Raw genomic sequence first — 20,551 nt, 5'->3', positions numbered from 1 at the left:
TTTACATTATAGAACACACCTACCTTATACACAAAAAAGTTCTGGGTTCAAATCCCAACAGTATTTTTAAGAAGTTGTCTAAAATAAGCATTAATAAATGAGGGATCTTGGCAGTCAGAGGAGAACTAGTTTCAAAATCTGTCTCTGATGCTTACTGCTTGTATGATTCTGGGCAAATTAATATTTCTGTGCTTCAGTTTCCTCACCTTTAAAGTGAGAGTGTTATTAGATCTTTAAATTCAGGGCTCTAAATCCTTTTATTTTTTTCTTTGCAGCTCTGGATGCGTATTGATAGTATATGTATGTATCTCTCAGCATGTAGTGATTTTTTTAAAAAACACATTTTACATTTGGGCAGTATATACTATCAAAAAAAATCATTAGTGTAAGTTAGGACATTTAGTTAAATGTGTGTTTTAGGTTATTGAAGTTCATTTTCCTTAGAGTGCCTGTTGGGGAGGCAAACATCAGTCTTCAGGTTTCAGTGGTAAAGGAAATATCTAGTGAAGAATGCAAATCAGTACTTGCCCAGACTCGCATTATAAAATAGTGGTGGGAGGAGGGTGCGTGGGGGGAGAATGTGGGACTAAGGAACTACCTGATTACTTGGACTTAAACCCAGGTCTCCCTGGTTCCAAGATGTGTTCTTTATCCACTGTGCTGCAACTTATTCTAGTTATTGAGGTTCAGTATTTACCCATAAATGTGACCAAAATATATTTGAAATTAATAAAAGCCTCAGTATTCAAGAATAATAGTAACTTTAGTACTTGATAACTTAATAATTTTTTCAATTTGTATTTTTTAAAAGAGACAATAAATAAGTGTCAAGGTGAAATCACTGAGCTGGGGATTTAAAAACCTCTTCCCTCTGCTGCTACCTTGCTGTGTGACATTGGGTAAATCACTTCACCTTTCCTGGCATCCAGTTATAGTTTTGGCAGTTTTTACATCTCACAACGAGTAAAGAAATAGGTTATTTGTGGAATACTTGCATCTTGTCTTAAAAAAAGTTGGCACATAGTGACATATTTGTAATGGGAATTGAAAATTCAGGTTTGTTTTAGGTGTTTATAAGTTAAATTTTGATTTAGTTTTGAAATAGATTTTTAAAAATATGTATATTTATTAGTGTATTAAATTTAATACTTTGGATGGTCTGAGCATCCATACTGACTCAGTTTTTATTATGAAAAGGCAATATGTATTTAAGCAGTCTTATGTTGCTATATAGGGGGAAAAAATAAACAACGATATATTAAATATCTTAACTTTCCCTAACCAGATTCTGAAGGACAGTGTATATCCATCTGTCTTTCTCTCTTTTCCCCATCCCAGCTCTGTCTCCCCCACTTTCCACTCTTACACTCTTGGTCTCTCCCCTCTTCTTCTCTCTCTTTCTTTCTCTTCCCTCCTTCCTCTTCTTCTCTTCCCCCCTCTTCTTTTTCTCTCCCATCTTCCTACCTTCCTCTTCTCTTCTCATTCCTTCCTCCATTCCTTCTCTTCCTCTTTCTGTCTTTCCCTTTCTCCCTCTTTTTCTTTTTACCTTTTCCTCCTTCTTCCTCTTTGCACACTCAGGTTTTCCCACTGATATCTAGAAGGTTTTGGAAAAGACAAAGCATCTCCACATTCAGTGCCAATAAATGAAATAGTTTTAAGTTCGTTAGGGGAATTTTGTATTTAAAGGAATTCTGTGAGAATTCCTTCTGGCAAAGCTTAATAATTAAATAATTGTTTCTAGAGCACACACCCATATTTATTTTTGAGTAAATTAAAAATTTATTTGTTATTAGTGCTTGTGCCAGTAAAATAAGGTAGCACTTTTAAAAAAGTTCTCTGTTGATAGTACTGTCAAATATTGCAAAGAAAGAACTCTACATCATTCTATCCCACTAAACTTATATGTTGTTTTTCCCCCCACCCCAAACCCACAGGAGTATTGAAAACAGAAAAAAAAGTGAAATTGGAAGAGAAAAGTTCAACGACATTTGGTATGAACAGAAAATAATATTTAAGCAAAAGGCTAAAGCTTGAGAGAAAGGGAGAGCATAGCCTGCCCCATAACTTTTTACCTGTTATGCTCTTTTAGGTGTAAGTTCTCATCTGTTTTAGTATTTTTTAAAAAGAAAACAAAAGTTTAAACAATGGGGATGGAGAATTTTATCTATCTAGCTGTGGGCCTCTGTCACTGAAAATGAGTGGATGTCCTAAACCAATTTAGAAAAGGTGGTATCTCAGCTAATCCTGCAGTATGCTAGTAGAAATCAGCTCTGTGTCCTACTTCAAACACTTAACTGACCTGTGCATTGCTCTTTAACAAGGACTTAGAAAATTAAATCAAGTGCATTTGGGATTATAAAATGGCATTTTGACATTCACCAGATGTAGTGAAGATGAGTGGGTTGGAAGCTAAGAGAAATATAAGATGCATTTTAGCTTTTTCTCCTAATGATGTGCTTAGAGATAAAAAATACTAAGAACAAGTAGCTGAGTGATTTAGAGGAAAAGGATAACTTGTACTTCAAATATAATGTTGATTTTTAAATAAATTTTGTACACATACTTATTATACCAAATCTAAAGCTTTTTTTCCCCACATGTCTGTGACATGAATATGTGAGGTTTAAATATGACTGTCAGCTATGAAAGATACTGGCTATCTTCATAGTCTTAGGATTTCAGGTCCCTGGAAGAGTATAGATAATGAAATCCATAGATATTTCCAAAACCTCATTTTAACCATTTTCCCCAGCTGCCTTTTACATTGAACTTTTCAGGCAAGAGTTGACTACTTTGTGATCTACCAGCTCTTTCTGCCTTTTTTTTTTTTTGCCCTGTAATTGAAATACTATAATTAAGCAAAAGCAGAGAATCAAGCATAAAATGAAAGGGACCTATATAAAATGCTAATTAGGTAAACTCTGAGTAACTGAAAGTTGGTAGCTGTGTGAACTTAAGTAAAAGCTAAAAAAACAATGAATACTCAGTTGCAACTTAAAAAAACCTCATTTAGAAAAATGGAACACAATTTTATTAGAATGTTGTCCTTCTCTTTCAGCATTCTCATCAATTGCATATTAGCATATTGTATTAGAGGACTCCTTTTAATTTTCCAAGAAAGCTCTTCCAGGGGGATGTAATTTTTTCCCCCTGTTCTATTTATGCACAAAGATCATCTAGAGAGTAATCTGGTTTAGTCTTTCTGTTTCTTAAAAAGAGAAATGCGAAATTTTTGTGTTGATATACTGGGTTTTCAAAGAGTATCTTTTTATGGTTTTTCTTATCAAAAATTACATTTAGAAATCCTGAACACCACTCAATATGTTCTCTCGAATTGTGGGACTTAATTTGAGACACCAAGTAATTATTATCCTCTTTAAAAAGATTTACATTGATTTCTATGTTAACTTCAAGGCTTCAGGAGTTGGTAATTCTCAGTATTACTAGTGAAGATTCCCTTCTTATATTTCAGTAAATTAGGAGATCTAGATTTATGGCACCCATGGATTAATTTAATTCTTCTTCTTTGGGCAGGTGACTGGAATAACTGATTTAAAATTTAAATGCCATATTTAGGTTAATCATAAAAGAAAAATTATAGGACTGATAATAACTTTAAATATTCTATTGTGTCATTCAGGTAAAAAGAAAGAAAAGGATAAAGAGAGAAAGGAGAAAAGAGATAAAGATCATTTCAGGCCAAAACAAAAGAAGAAGAAGAAAAAGAAAAAGAAGTCCAAACAGCATGGTAAGTTATATAAAATGGGCATTTAAAAAAAAATCTTGTGTAAACATCTGATAAATATATTTCCATTTATTTAACTCATTTAAAAATAGTAATCTCACCTACATAGCCTTGTTGATGTCATTTGTAAATTTTTCTTGGGTCCTTGCTGTCTCAGAGGGCTCTCAAACATCCAAAGAAGATTTCCTTCAAGGAGACTGACCTGGAGAGGAGCCCTCTGAGTTGGCTGCATTCTTTCTATGTAACTTTTTTTCTCTAACCCTTTTGTTAACTTTTGGAGACTCTAGATCGGTAACGCACTGGAGATCCTGTTAGAATCATCAGTAATCAAAATTCACATGACTACCTTACACTTTTAAACTACAGTATAATAGTGTAACACAGAAACAAAAGATCTTTAAAGTTCTTCAGATTGTTCAAGCTATATAAGCAAAAGTGAGTTGGGACTTCAGTGCTGTAGTCTCAGTATCTTTCTTATAGTTATTCTTAAATTGACCTGTGGTTATGGGGCCATCAGCAGAAAGAAATCCATTTTAGACATACTCATAAAAGTTGCCAGATGATTTATTTTCCAGTATTCCTATGAGATTGTGAAGTATCTACTAGCGTTTTAAAATAGGCCTTCTATGGAAGCCTAATGGGATGTATCGGGTGAGTAGTGGTTCCATGAGAAGCTTTCATTCATAATGATATTTTCCTTTTTAGAATATTAAGTATGAAATACTGCAAGTATTATATCACATGTCCGTTTTCCCATTATGAACATAGGCTTAATATTTTTCTGTTTTCCTTCAAAATTTCCTTGGTGCTTTATCCATAGACATTCTTACCAGATAGCCTACAACTCCTTTTATTGGTTTTTTCAATATATTTTGAGCCCAAAACATTCAAAAGCCAAATTAGTTTGGAAAAGTACTTTCTTAAATGATAGTACTTTAAAGAGGAAGAAAATGATAGAGATTGGTCAAGAACAAAGTATTAAAGACCATTTGGAAACAAAATGAGAATGGTAATGGTTTCTGGAATACTCAACGTGCTTCAAGGCTTGCTCACATGCTCTAGGAAGACTTCCCTGATCTCTCAATATCTCAGAACTGATCTCTTCTTTCTCAGAATCCTTATAGCCCTCTATCGTTTGCACTTTTTTTGTTTTGTTGTTATGGTGATTTGGGTACATGTCTTATTTCCCTTAGCAGATTGTATTTTCTTTGAGGTTAAGGATAATTTCATTAAGTTTTCAATCTTCCCCCCAGTGTTTTGTTCATAATAATTGCTTATATTTGTTTAGTTTGTTACTGAGAGCAGGAAGTCTCTAAGAGAGACTGGTGGTGGCAAAGAAGAAAGGAGATCAGGACTGACATTATTGACCTGCTTATATATAGGAACTTATATTAAAGAGTTGTGAACAATTCTGGGTCACCCTCTTCTGTTGAGTGGCAAAGGATTGCACCTTTTTATAAAAGATTCACTATACATTTTGATAATTCTAAGTTCTTTAACTAGGTACTAGTAAATATGGAAGATAATGAGATGGATTGCTATTCATAAATACTCTTATCAAGTGTTAAAGTTGTAGCCTGTGATTATCACTAAGAATCTTTGTAATTAATTCCTAAACTTCCTAAGTTCTGGCCCGTTGACATTTTATTCTTCTATCACCTGAGAAGTGATAATGACCCCCAAATGACAAATGTATAAGGGATCTTGAGATGAAAACATAGATTTTCAAAAAAAAATTAAAATTTCAAATTAAATAATTTTTAAAATGCTATTAACACATGGAGTTCCTAATAATTCTGAAGCTTCAGCAAACATTTACAAAGCACCTACTCTTCATGAGACACCTATGCTGGATACTGAGGTTTCAAGATGAAAAGATACAGTCTATTCCCCCAAAGAAAACCCAGTCAAATAAAGATAAAAAAGAGATCCAAATAATTTAATAGATAATGGAACACAAATAGTGCTTTGGAGAAGCACTGAATGCTATGAGACATCCAAGGAAGATAACATTGTTTTCAACTGGGGAGGAAGTAATCTTTTATGCTCACTTGATGGCTTTGAGTATTGTGGTAGTACTGTTAGTACTGATATGACAATTGGTTAATAAATATTGTTGACTGAGCTCAATTTGAAGAGCATGGAGATTTCAGCAGGCAGACATGAACTGGGAAAGGAAAGAAATGTCAATTTCAGATATGAAGATTGATATGAGTAAGAACACAGAGGTAGGAAAAGGAACTTGATTTTAGAAATGATTAATAATTCATGTCAAGTGCTTCAAGAAGAATAGAATGTTGATAGAACAATAGAGTGAACCCAACTGTGAGTGATTTTTATGTTAGATTCTAACACAGAGGTGAGGAGCCTGTGGCCTTGAGACTACAAGTGGCCCTCTAGGTCCTCAAGTGAGGCCCTTTGAATTCCAACTTTACAGAATAAAACTCCTTAATAAAAGGATTTGTTCTGTAAAAATTTGGCTTGGTCAAAAGGCCATACCCAAGGACCTAGAAGGCCATATGTGACCTTGAGGCCACAGGTTCCCCACCCCTGGTCTAGCATGGTCTAGCATATAAATCACTCCCAGACTAAGAGTTTTGAATTTTATTTAACAGGCAGTAAATTGCCATTGGCTTTTTTTATAGGTGGGAAAGCAAGGTGATCAGAATTGTAAATTTGGAAGATTACTCTGGGAAGAGACTAAAGGGAAACAAGTTTCAAGACCACTGTAGTAGTCCAAAGTGAGTGGTAGTAAAAGTCTGAATGAGTCTGGAAATAGAACTGAGATACAAAAAAACACTGGTGCAGAACCACTCAGCATGGCATGCCCACATAAGAAAAGGTGTTGTACTCTTTGTGCAAAGCAGAATTGAGAGCACAAAGTGAATGCAGGATGCAAACTTTTGGGATGTCCACCTCAAATATTCATGCAGACTTCTGTCCCCAACTTGTGGTAGAGCATTCTAAGCTCGTATTGGGCTGATCAGCCACAGTCGGACACCCTGAAATTTCACTTTACAGTGGTGATGTCATTTTGGTCCTCATGAAGATGAGGGACAAAAACCATAAAGTAGAATCCAAAGGACTTTTGTACCTACTTGAATGGGGGGGTAAAATTTTTAAAAAGTCTTCTGAGGTTTCACACTTAGCTGAATGAATGACTAATGTTATTAATAGAAATCAGGAAATTAGTTTGAGAGAAAATGAGTTTGGTTTTGGATATTTTAAATTTGAGGTGCTGACATACACACACGCGCGCACACACACACACACACACACACTTTGAGGTACTACGTGTATATATATATATATATATTTTTTTTATATATACTTTTGTGTATATATATGTATATATACATATATATATACACACACATATTTGCACTCATACCTTAGGAATTGGGAGGATGATTGATATATAAAGAAATTTTTAAAATTTGTTTTTTTTCTCATAATGTTGCTATAATACCATTTCCACTTCTCTTCATAAAATTTCTGATGTCTTTGCATTAGTGTCTGGTCTCGTTTTTGGTGAAAGAAAAATACACATAAAAGTAGAATCTTACTCTCTAATGTACAGATTGAAAAATAAGCCGTATTTTTCTAATGTATAAACTGTTTCCTGGGAGGAATGTGACATCTGCTTTTCCTTTGCTTTATTAACTCTTATTTGCTATTTTCAGTGAAGCAATAATTTACTTGAAATAAATATTACCACCATACAAGAGTGGAAAACTACTTTAATTTCTAAGAATTATAAAAGACAAATATTTACTTTCTACTTCACTATTTCAAAAGATTTGTGACTTTGTTGCTTTGCATACTTGATTCATAAATCCAGATTATAATCCTTCCATATCTTAGTGATTCACTGTGGCCAAGTAAAACAAATTAACACCTCTTAACCAGATTCCTGGTGAAGAGCATTTGTGCAATTACCTAGTTGTTGTTGTTTAGACAGTTGCTCATGTTCTACTCTCTGTGACCCTGTGGACCATCGCATGCCAGTACTTTCCACGGGGTGGTTTGCCATTTCTTTCTCCAGTGTTTAGGCAAACAGAGGTTGAGTGACTTGCCCAGGGTCCAACAGCTGTTAAGTATCTGAGGCCACATTTGAATTCTGTTCTTCCTGACTTCAGGCCCAGTGCTCTACCCACTGAACCATCTAGCTGTCTGCAGCAGTTGACTAGACAAGTCCTCAAAACATACATCGAGACCTACAATTTTTATCCTAGTAGGACCATTTAGAGCTTGTATTCCATTGTTGCCACTTAAGAGAGTTCTCCTAGAGAGGCCCAGGATTTGAAGTAGAACTTTAGTGAAAATATCTAATATATGAAGATTTTTATAGTCATTTTTTTTGATTTTGTGAGACCTTAATATGTTACCACTTAGGGTGCTTTTTCAAAAGTCATGTAAGGCTGAAGAATTGGTCTGAGGGTTTTTAGCTTTTTCCAAGAAAGAATATGACTCACATTGGTTGGATGTGATATAAATTGACTTATCTTCATTTTGGCTTTATTTGTGTTATAGCTATGATTTGCATCAACATATAACTTCAAAATGGACTCTTTAGAATCAATGAAATTAAGATAATTTCCTGCTTCTTTTTTTTTTGCTCTATACCTCATACTCAACCTTCTCCCTATTTTTTCTTAAAGACACATATTGATGAGTAGAGACATATCTTCTAGGATACTGTTTTTGCATTTTCTCAATTCCTTATATTAAATTGACTCCTTTTATATTGCTTTGTTGGACATTATAATATAATAGATAGAATGGTGGACTTGGAGACAGAAAGACCTGGCTTCAAATATCTCCTCTAACACACACGCACACACACATGCATACATGTATGTATACATGTGTGTATTACACATACATACATGTACATATACATACACATACATACATACATACATACACATAATAACAGCTAGTGTTGGTATGGCAATTGAAAGCTTGCAAAGTGCTTTACATATTATCTGATTTGAACCTCACTACAACCCTGTGTGGTAGTATCCACATTTGAAAGATGAGGAAACTGAATCAAAGAGAAGTTTAGTAACTTGCCCAAGGGCACCCTGCGAGTAAGTGTCTGAGTGTGAATTTGAACTCTGGTCTTCCTGACACCAATTCCCATACTATCCATTGTGCCTACTTATCTACCTTCAAAATAGCTATCATTTATGTAGCATTTTAGGGTTTCCAAAGTGCTTTACATGTTATCTCATTTGATCCTTTTGACAATCTTGTGAGGCAGATGCTGTTTTTTCTTCACTTTACAGATAAAGAAACTGAGGCAGAGAGGGTCGTATAGGTAGTAAATATCTAAGCCAAGATTAGAACTCAGTTCTTCCTAACTCCAAATTCTACATTCTGTCCATTGCATCTCAGACAATTCTTTAAGACTTAACTGCAGTTTTCATTGCAGTCTTCATTGGTTGAAGGATATCCCATATCTCTGAGATCACAAATAACTAAACGAATCATAGATCCTTGATGTATTGATGTGTTTTTTAGTTGTTTTATATATTAATATTTTCTCTTCCTAATTGAATGCTTCACTGGATATGTGATCTTATTGATAGAAGTACTTCTTCAGAAGTGCAGATTGAAAGCCAATGAGATCCTTAGATTCAGAAATACTACTAGTAGGACTTCCCAGAGAGATCAAAAAAAAGAGGACCTATATGTACAAAAGTATTTATACTAGCTGTTTTTGTGGTGACAAAGAATTGGAAAGTTATGGTGGGAAATGGCTGAACATGTTGTCCTATATGAAGATGATGGAATATCATTGTGCTGTAAGAAATGGTGATGATGGTTTTTACAGAAACCTGTGAAGACTTGTATGAAGTGATGCAGTGCGAAGTGAGCAGAATCAGGAGAACAATTTATACAAAAACAACAATGTCATAAAGACAAACAACTTTGAAAGACTTAGAAACTCTAGTCAATCCAATGACTCACCACAATTCCAGAGGACTCGTGATGAAGCCTGAAGCATGCTGCCCACCTCCAGTGGGTATCTCCATATAGAGAGGCAAAATAGACTCACAGTGTAAATTGAGGCGTTTTTTTCCCCCTTGGACATGACCAGCATGAGAGTTTGTTTTACTTGACTATACATAATTGTAATGGGTTTGTTTTTCTCCTTTCTCATTTGAGATGAGGTGCAATTGAAGTGGGAGGCTGATTAAGACAAATACAATATTTTTAAAAAAGCAATGATGGAAGAGGATGTGAGGAAGAAAATATGGACCTGAAAATAAAATAAATTATTTTAAAAATAAAAAAAATATTTAAAAGTAATTTTAAATGAATGTAAGAAGAAAAAAAAACATTTGTACCTTTTTGTCTTATGTAGCTCTTGTACATGTTCTCCCATAATTCCTCTATAGAGGATCCACTTAACATGTGGAAGTGAAGCTCTGTAACTCTTGACATAACAAATACCAAAGGAGTATACAAACTAGCCATATTTTTATCTTTCACTTTTGCAGTAGAACCAAGTTTCTTTTCTGGTCCTGGTTCTCTTTGATGACATTTTATGCTATATGCTGTACACAGTTATTTCTTGGTAACTTATATACACCTATCATATATCCCTTCCTTTGCTCTTTGGAGCACACCCAGATTCAGAGATTGTGATATTTCATGATTCATCTATATGTAATAACACTAAAAGAGCATTCAAATAGATGAATATAACATGAATAAATATGAATGTTCCATCCACTAATGCAGATCACTGCCTGTCCATTTATGCCTATACATCCTCCCTATCCCCCCCCCAAATAAAAAGAATTATTACTCTTGCTACTTTTGCCCATGTTTTCCTGTAGCTTTGATGGAGTGAGGTCCATTTAATGTATGTGAGACTGTCTTGCTTTCACTTGATTTTGTAAGGATACCAGTAGAACACATCCATTGCTGACTCTTATGACCCAACTCCAGAAAGAATATTGGTGTTAAAATGTGAACTTTTGTTTCAAGGAGAAGGTTGAGTCATTAAAAGTCCTTCACTACTCAAATTTAATACATTCTGCTCTTTTCCTCTTATTAAATTTGGGGCCCAGTTAATTGTTATTCTGCAGTTTCTCTCTGAGATACAAGTACTTATATTTGTGTATGAGATATATGGACAGCTTATTGGGCTATCTGTCCATACCAAATATTTTCTGAACAATACAGAACCAGAAAGAAAAAGTAAATGAATGTAGTGTGAAATTAAAAGTCTTTAACTGGTCTATTTAAACAACCTATGGGTTCTGAAAATTTGGAAATAAATAAAAGAATTATTCTTCACTTAGACTATCACTGTTTCCTAAGGGAGATTAAAACAATATAAATCAGTCACCGTAAGGAGCCCAAAAGAACCTAGAAACTCCTTAGCCAGCAACACCCTGGATTTTTCTAGATAGAGAGACAGAGCTGCCAATGGCATCATAGGTTTTTAATATAAACTTAGTCTTTAGTTTCATTATGTAAAGTTGGTTAAAGATTATAAGAAGTACTTCCTTTTAAAACAAAAAAAGTAATGGAAGCAAATATAGTTTACAGTAGTAGTGTCAAACTCACATAGAAACGGATTCCTGTGGGCTGTATATTGACTTAGAAAACCACAAATTAACATCTCTTTCATATTGTATCTTTTTTTTGTGGGCTGCAAGTTTGACACCCCTGCTTTATAGAATGCTTGGCAAGAGGCGCATTTGAACCATATCATCCAGACAGCATTCAGGATGAAGATACAAGGGTAATAAATAGGTAAAAAATGTAAAGATCCATTAAGATTTTTAAGACAGTTTTCCCTATCACTCACAGTTGGCCACTGCTTTTAGACTTTAACAGTACAGCTATCAGTGTGCTTTATGTGCAAATAGAAATGTTCTTAAAGGAAACAAATAGAAAGGAAAGTTGGAATAAGTCACCTATACACAAAGGAGATTTGTGATGTAGAAGACAGTTTAAGGTTATTCCAGGACTAATTATAAATTTCCAGTGGTCAGGGATCATGTTTTCTAATTCTTTTGAATTTCTCTCTAATATTTTCCCAACTGTTTCTGGTAATTTGTTTTTTAAATAGTAATAGCTCAGTAAATGTTTATTGTCTGACTGACTTAAATCATCCCCTTTCTTTAAAAATATCAAATGAGTTGTCTTTCTGCTTAATAAATTTGTGACTTCCTATAGTACACCAAAGATATATCAAATCTCTCTCCATTAATAGGCATTTTAGGGTGAAGCAGGGGCATAAGCCTGTGATTATGCATGTGCTTTGTGGTTTGAGACCAGCAAAAATAGAGACTTCTCTACTTGAACCCCCCATATTATCTCCATAACTCTATCAGTAGATGACTTTTACTCGTACTTGACTGACACGATCAAGAATGTCCTTATGAGCTCATTAATCTCCCTTACTCCACATCTCAAATATATATTTTATCTTTGCCCATTAATCAGTCTATATTTCAGTCAGTGAGGAAGAGTTGGTCCTTTTCCTTATCAAAGTCACTCTCTGCCCTCCATTCCATCCTCCCTTCTTGAATCTCTTGCTTATGTTGGCTTCTTTCCTACTCTGGGTTCATGGGTAGGAGTTCCTTATCCATAAAATCCTCTCTTTCAATACTGTAGTCTCCTCAAGGTATCACTTTATATTTCTTATCTTTTCATAGCCATAATACTAGAAAGTCTTACTACCCTGAGTTCCTCTTAATCCACTTATTTATTTAAAGCTATTGTACTAGATCTGACTTCCTTTCTCATCCACACTCCTTGAACAAGTTATCTACATTCACTGCATTCCCTCCTCAACCCTGTTCAATTGACTTTTGGTGTCACAATTCAGCTAATACTGCTCTCCATTAAACTCTCATTTTTATTCTGATTTTAAATATACAAAAATGAGAATTGTCATACTCAGAGAACACATAGAGGATTGTTTATGAAACCATGAATCCCTATTTCATACAGATTGATTTTTTAAAATGTATGATAAACTTTGCATGTTATTTTCAAAACTGTCCTGATTGTGTTTCTTTCTGAACCACCTCCTTTTCTCTTCTGTGCATTTTAAAAAATATTAGCATGACCTTTTTATTTTGGCATTACTATTTCTAATCTACTTTCCTCTACCCTCAGCAAAAGTAGAGAAAAAGAGGGAGAAAAATTCTTGTAACAGAAGCATAGCCAAGTAAAATAAATCTATACATTATATATGTATAAAAATGTCTGCCTGCATATATAGATCCTTTGGAGACATGATGGATTATAATTAATAATTATAAAGTGCTTAGCACAGTGCTTTGCATAGTAAGTTCTATATACATGTTAGGTAGTGGTGGTAGCAGCAGCAGCAGCAGTAGCAGTAGTAGTAGTAGTAGTATTCTTAAGTTTGTCAGTTGGTGTTGACAGTGTTGCTGCCCTTGCGTAAACTTTTTTCCTGCTTCTGCTCACTTTCTTTTGTATCAGTCCTTACTACCCAGGATTCTCTGAAAAAAATCACTTCATTATTTCTTGTTATGCAACAGTATTCTATTTCATGTGCATACCACAATTTGTTTAGCCATTGTCCAGTTGTCTAAGGGGCAGTAAGGATCAGGAATTTTGTTCTACTTACTGTACAATGCCTGGCACATAGAAGGTACTTAAAAAAATGCTTATTCGTTGGCTATTGACTATGTTCTTCCTGATATTACCCTCCCGTTTAACCTTCCTTTTCTGGTTTCTTGTTGAATGTGACACATTTCTACACCATATTCTGAATGTGTTCGACTCTCCTTTGTCCCATTTCAGATGGATAAAGATAAAAGTGAGGCTTATCTGATGCTTACTTTCCCCTACATTTTAGTCCGTATTTCTTCACACTTCTCATACACTCATACAATTATAAGAAATCAAGTTCTGCCCATTTCTTCCTTCTTTCCGTATTAGTATATTACTGGTATTTTGCCTTCTCTTTTCCCTTTTAGCAATTTACCCTCTTAGAAATTCTTACCACCCCACTCTCAGGACCTCTGTTTTTCTTATTTAAATTCATCAATACCCTTTGAAAACATTAAAATTTCGAGGGTATACTTGTTTGTTTTTTCTCCCTATTTTAGAATGTTAATACTGCATCATCATACAGCTCCTTTCAATTAAAACCAATTTACCTTTCTGGGTTCCTCTTGCCTTTCTAGTCTTCCTTGGATCTTTGAGATTCAGAGTGCTGGATCCTAAGAGCTTAATGTTAGGGACTACAGAAGCCATGAACCTGAGCTCTGCAGCATGATACTGGTTTGCACCTTCAGAGTTAATGGTCACTTCCAACGTTCCCAACCTGGTGCTTTCTGACCACCCTTGGGGTTTCTCAAGGGAGCCCTCTACTGTTGTAACCTTTGGACATAACTTTGCAGGCTACACCTGTCTCATCATCACTGATTGCTTCTGGACTCACTCACTGAGCAGTATTGGAGTATATAATAGTGTATTTTTTGTACAGTGCTGGATTGGAAGAAGTTACTTATTTTAGTTTCTTATTATATTTTTGATCTTTCAGTCTGATACAGATTTCAGAGTGTTGCTTGAGTATGTGGACTGGGCAGTCTCCCATTCAGGAGCCTTCTTTGTTGAAAGTCCAACCAGTGAATTCTTAATTGTCAAAACTGACTGTCTTTCCTCAGTTCTAATCCTTCTCAACCTCTGCTTCATTTGTCCCTTTTGATTGCCTTCTCGTGAATTATTCTTTCTTCTAGGTTTTCTTAAAGCTGCTCCTCATTGCTAGTTCATCATAAACATCCCACCCCTCAACTGTGGGTGTGTTCCCTAAGGTTTTGTTTCTTGGAAGTCTTTTCTTTTGCATCTCTATTCTCTCATTCTCTCTCTCTATGTTTCTCTCCCTGTCCCTCTCTCTATGTCTCTGTCTCTCTCTGTCATTAACTTCCATGGATTTAACTGTCATCTTTATACAGTTAACTCCCTGATGTAGAACAATTCTTTCCCCTCATCACCAGTTACCTACTGAACTTTTCAAACTGGATAACCCAAAAACACCTGAAATTCAAACTGATCTATCGACTCCCAAACCTTCCAAATTTCCCTGTTTTTGTCAACAGTGCCACCATCTTTCCAGTGTCTCAGGTTATATAATCTCATCGTTATCTTGGATTCCTCACTCTTTCACCCCATTACCTCCAAATCTTGTTATTTCTATCTTTACAGCATCTCTGTCCACTGAGTCCTTCTCTGCATTCATAGAGCTGCCACCTTAGTTCAGGTCTTCATTATCATTGCTTCTTCCCCAGATTTTTACAAGATTCCTAATTGTTGACATAGTGCCAGCATAATTTCCCTTAAGAGAAGTGCTGACCATATGACTCTTCTACTCAACCCCTTCCAGTGGCTTCCCATTGTTTCTAGGATAAAATATAAACTTCTTTTTAGCTTTAAAAGTACCACACAGCCTGGCTTTAACTCTTTCCAGTCTCAGGAACATTATTCCTCCCTCTCATATTCTTCATTCTACTCAAACTGTCCTTTTTCCTTTTCCTCAGATGTTTCATCTCCTATCACTTCTCTTTAACATGGTCTGTCCCCTTTTCCTTACTTCAACCTTAGCTCATTTCCATATTCCTTTCATATACAGCTTAAGCACCATCTCATGTCTTTCCTGTCCTACCCCAACTTCTCATGCCCTCCCATAATACTTTGTATTTAACTACTTTATGTGTATACATGTATTTATTAACTTTGCATTTGGGCTGTTTATACATTTTTATATGTAATTGACTCTCCCATTAAAATCTAATCTCAGTGCTAATAGGAGTTATTTTGTTCTTTATACTTGTATTCCTCAGCACCTAGCAGAGGTGTTTGGTATATAGTAGGCATTTAATAAATACTTTATTGATTAATTGACTGCTTGATTTGTCTCTTGGAATTTGTCTTTTGATTTTTCCATTCTATAGAAATTGCTTCCTTAAAGGTTATCATTGAATTCTTAAGTGCTAAATTTGATGAGTTTTTCTCAGTCTTCATTATCTTCAATTTCCTTACAACATTTTATACCATGAGTCTTTTTCTCAGTAATATTTATTAAATGCCAGCTATGTGCTGGACATTGTCCTAAGTGCTGTGGACACAAAGCAAGGTAAAAAAAGTAGTCTCTACCCTTGAGGAGCTCATAATCTAATGGGGGAGACAGCATGCAAATAGCTATGTACAAAAACACTTTATATACAGGACAAATGGGAAGTAATCAACAGAGGGAAGGCACTAGAATTTAAAGCAATTAGGAAAGGATTTCTGTAAAAATCAGGATTTTAGGTGGGACTTGAAGGAAGAAACCCAGGGAGCCAGGAGGTAGAGATGAGAAGGTAGAGCATTCCAGGCACAAGATATGGCCAATTGAGTTACCTGAAGTCAGGAGATGGATTGTCTTGTTTGAAGAACAAAGAGGCTAGTGTCACCGGAAGAGAAATACTAGTGTCAGTAGAAGAGTACTTCTGGGAAAGCAGTTGTGTAAGATGTAAGAAGCCTGGAAAAATGGAAACGGTGCAGGGAAAATGTTATAAAGGGCTTAGGATGTCAACCAGAGGATTTATATTTAATCCTGGAGGTCATAGGGAGCCACTGGGAGTTTATTGATTGGGTGGAGGTACTTTAAGAAAATCACTCTGACAACTGAGTGGAGGATGGACTGAAGTGGGGAGAGACTTATGGCTGGCAGACCCACCAGCAGGATATTACAATAATCTAGTGTGAGATGACATTATCAGAGAAGAAAAGGATCACAGGTGAGGGATGTTACTAAGTTAAAATAGTAACCCTCAACAAAAAGATTGGGCATGAGGATTAAGAGACAGAAGAGTTGAAAATGCATTTAGGAGGTTTGGGACTGGGAAGATGGTAGTACTCTTGATAGTGGTAGGGAAGTATGGAAGAGAAGGAAGGTTTGGGGAGAAAGATAATGAGTTCATTTTTAGACACTGAACTTAAGATTTAAGGACTGATTTCTAGGATGAGATAAAAGACTGGAGGTCAGCAAAGAGATTAGGACTGGATAAATAAATTTAGAAACATCTTCATAGAGATGATATTTGAATCTATTGGAAGCTGAGTGGAATAGAAGAGAGTGAGAAGGAGACCCAGGACAGAGTCCTTTGGGATATTCACAGTTGTTGATTATGATCTGGATGAAGATGCAGCAAAGGAAGCACTGAGAAGTAATGGGAAGATAGAGAGGGGGAGAAGCAGGAAAGAGAGCAGTGTCCTGAAAACCTTAAAAAGAAAAAAAAGTATCAGGAAGAGGAAGAAAACCATCAATGTCAGAAGGTACTGAGAGGTCAAGAAGGATGAAAATTAGAAAAAAGCTGTTGGATTTGGCAATTAAGAGATCATTGATGACTTTGCAGGAAAAAGTTTTGAGTGAATGATGGGATCGTAAGCCAAACTGTAGAGAATTAAGAAGAAAATGAGAAGAAAGAAGTGAGGCACCAACTGTAGATATCCTCCAGTTTAGCCACAAAAGTCAGGAGGAATATGGAATGAGATGAATGAAATGACTAGGAGAAGGGGAGAAGAGAGAGCCCTGGGTGAATTGCCTTAATCTCTTCAGTGACATAAAAAGCAAGGTTCTCAGTTGAGATAATGGCAGGGCCTGAGGCATAACAGGGGTGAAAAGCTTTGGATGAGTGGGATAGTGAGTTAATTAGGGAGTTATAAGGGGATTGCCTAGCAGCCATGGAAGGCCTAGTTGACATTTTGTAACATAAATTTGTAGTGGACCTAGCCAACATGATTGCATGACTATCTCTTTGTTCAGCAGAATGTGAATAGAATTGGAGGCAGTGGATGGTGGGAGAGACTAAAAGTTACCACTTCCCTTATCCATCCCTGATACTCCATCTTTTTGTCAAATCTGTCTTCCAGTCCCTAGCTATGAAGATCCTCCAAGGATTTGTTATAGGACCACGGGATCATAGACTAAAAGCTCTCATGGACTTTAAAGGCCATCGAGTCCACCCCTATTTATTTTACAAAGTTGATTGAGGCACAACGAAGTTAGGTGACTTGCCTAGGGTCACACAGCATGTCTCTGAACTGGAATTTGAGCCCAGATCTTCCTGATTCCCAATTCCAGTATTCTTCCTGCTATACCATGTTGCTTTTTTTCTGGAATATCTAATTTCCTTTCATTTCATTTTCTTCCTTTGTAGTCTCCCATATTAATTTCTATAGATGATTCTGAAATTTGTGTATTTAGTTGTCATTTCTCATGAATTCCAGTCCAACATTGCTAGCTGCTTGCTGGATAGCTCCTTCTGGTTGCCGCATGAGCATCTTGGATTCTATATACTGACTCCTCCCTTCCCCATATTGAACCCTTATTGAACCCGTTCACCTCTACACTATCTTCTGCACTTAAATTCCTTGCCCTGTTATCATATCACCAATTGTACCCTGCTAAGCTACAAGCTGGTATTGTTCCTACCATCAGTTTTTATTTCTACTTAGGTACTGCTGATTGGATCTGAAAAAAAATCATGAAACCATGTTGACTATGTTCATTTCAAATTTATGTTACATAATCTCAGCTGGGCCCCCACTGCAGCTTTGTTGTTGTTTTCAGCCATGTCTGATTGATTCTTTGTGACGTCATCTGGAGTTTTCTTGGTAAAGATCCTGGAATTGTTTTCATTTCCTTCTCCAGTTCATTTTACAGAGGAGGAACTGAGACAAACATGGATGAGTGATTTCTCCAGGGTCATGCAGCTAATAAGTGTCTGAGGCCAGTTTTGAACTCAGGAAGATGAGTCTTCCTGACTCTAGACCCTGTACTCTATGCACTGTGGTGTCCCCTAGCTTCCCCCTCACCTTGCTGTATTAAGGTGGTCCTTTTATACTTCTTTTATCAATTCACTATTCCACTCACCACAGCAGCTTTTACAAACTTTTTTATGCCTTCTCAAGTTTCCTGTCGCACTCCCTGGCCACCTCCCTTTACCCTTTCGGCTGTGGAACTTGCCTTGGACTTGATCAAAAATACTGCAGCCATTTGCAAAGAGTCCCCTCTTCTTCCCTGCACCTCATCTCAAATTATTCAGATTTATTCCCACACTGTTTCTCCAATCTCCTCACATGGAGTAGTAACCCTTCTCCTTATAGAGGAAAGCTTTGCTATATGTACCTTTTGTCTCACTCTGTTCCATCTTCTGAAGTAGATTGCCCTCTGTATCATTCCACTCTTGCTCATCTTCAATCTCTTCTTTCTACTGACTGTTTCCCTGCTGTCTATAAACTCTCATGTTTCCTTCATTCTTCAAAAGACTTCTCTTGATCTGACCAGCCCCACTTGCTATCATCCTATGTTTTTTCTCCATTTTTTGTTGAAACTCCTTGAGGAGACTCTTTGCAATCTGTGCTTCCACTTCTTATTCTCTCACTTCTAAATGCTCTGTAGTCTTACTTCCAACCTCATTCTTTAACTGAAACTACTTTCTTCAAAGTTACCAGTAATCTCTTAAGTGCTACATCTGATGAATGTTTCTCAGTCCTCATTCTTGTCCATCTCTCTGTAGTCTTTGACACTGTTGATCACCTGTTTCTTCTGGATTCTCTTTCCTTTCCAGGTTTTCTTGATACTGCTCATCCCTGGTTCTACTATCTTAACTGCTCCTTCTCAGTCTCCTCCTGGATCCTTTTCTCTTTTCACTCTACATTCTCTTAATTGGTGATCTCGTTAGTTTCCATGAATTAATTTAGTGTCATTTGCATAGGCAAATGATTCTCATGTCTGTTTATCTAGTTGTAACCTCTCTGTTTACTTTTAGACTTTCATCCCTAACTATCTATTGGACATCTTGAGCCGGATGTCCTATAAACATCTTAACCTCAACATATCCAAAACCAAACTCATTATCTTTCTCCTGAAACCCTCCCCTCCTTGCAACTTCCCTGTTGCCATTGAGGATGCCACAATTGCAGTATAGGTGTCATCTCATCTCAACTGCTGACTCTCACTCCACATCCAGTCATTTGCTAAGTATTCTTCCTTTACACCATGTCTTGTATATGATATCTCTTCACTCAGGTAGCTACTACCCAATTACGTTGCCTTGTGCCTTGGCTATTAAAATAATCTGTTGGTTGCTTTCCCTGGTTTAAGTTTTTCTTCATTCCATTTTGTCCTTCCTTCAGCTATAAAAATAATCTTCCTAAAGTGCAGATTGTGTTATTCCCATCCTCAATAAATTCAAATGACTCCCTGTTACTTCCAAGATCAAATATAATATCCTCTCTTTTTCTTTTAAAGCTTTTCACCCTATTTTTAGTCTTATACTTTACTCCCCTGCATACACTATACAATCTGGCAACACTGGTCTTCTTAGCGCAGAATACTTCATCTCCTTACTCCATGCCTTTTCACTGATCTTTCCCTCTTTGTGAAATATTCTTCCTCTTCACTTCCACCTCCTGGATTCCTTGATTTTCTTCAAGACAACTCAAATCCTACGTACTGCAAAAAGAATTTTCTTTGTTTATGCCTTCCCGTTGATATCACATATACCCTCATTTACCCTGTGTATATCTTGTATGCACATAGTTGTTTGCACATTATGCCCACAATTAAAATGTGAGTTCCTTTAGGACAGGTACCTCTCCTGTCATTTTAAGAGACTTTGTTTCTAGCCAACATGTCAGTTAGCCTAATAGTATTTACCCTAATTACCAAAAATTTCAAAAGAAATATAGAACTTTCTTTCATGAGTACTAAACAGTTAATGGGGGCCATTTTCTTCATCTTATTGGGGTACT

General features: G+C 36.0%; 1 protein-coding gene across 24 annotated transcripts in view; it reads left to right on the top strand.

The window, feature by feature from the left end:
- The window catches only part of PHF20L1 (PHD finger protein 20 like 1), a 124,683-nt gene that overhangs the window by 68,450 nt on the left and 35,682 nt on the right, over positions 1–20,551 (top strand). For 17 of the 24 annotated variants that reach the window (XR_011965738.1, XM_072603027.1, XM_072603035.1 and 14 more), the window contains 2 exons: positions 1,935–1,991; positions 3,641–3,748. Coding sequence is in view for 23 of the 24 variants with exons in the window: in XM_072603027.1 (XP_072459128.1) it covers positions 1,935–1,991; positions 3,641–3,748 (165 nt within the window). In the remaining variant the exon portion in view is untranslated. The remainder of the gene's footprint in view (positions 1–1,934; positions 1,992–3,640; positions 3,749–20,551) is intronic. The other 7 variants (XM_072603038.1, XM_072603037.1, XM_072603024.1 and 4 more) reach the window with 1 other exon arrangement.

This window comes from Notamacropus eugenii, chromosome 4 (genome assembly GCF_028372415.1).
Source record: "Notamacropus eugenii isolate mMacEug1 chromosome 4, mMacEug1.pri_v2, whole genome shotgun sequence".
Classification (NCBI taxonomy): Eukaryota; Metazoa; Chordata; class Mammalia; order Diprotodontia; family Macropodidae; genus Notamacropus; species Notamacropus eugenii.
This window is presented reverse-complemented; position numbering and strand designations above follow the sequence as displayed.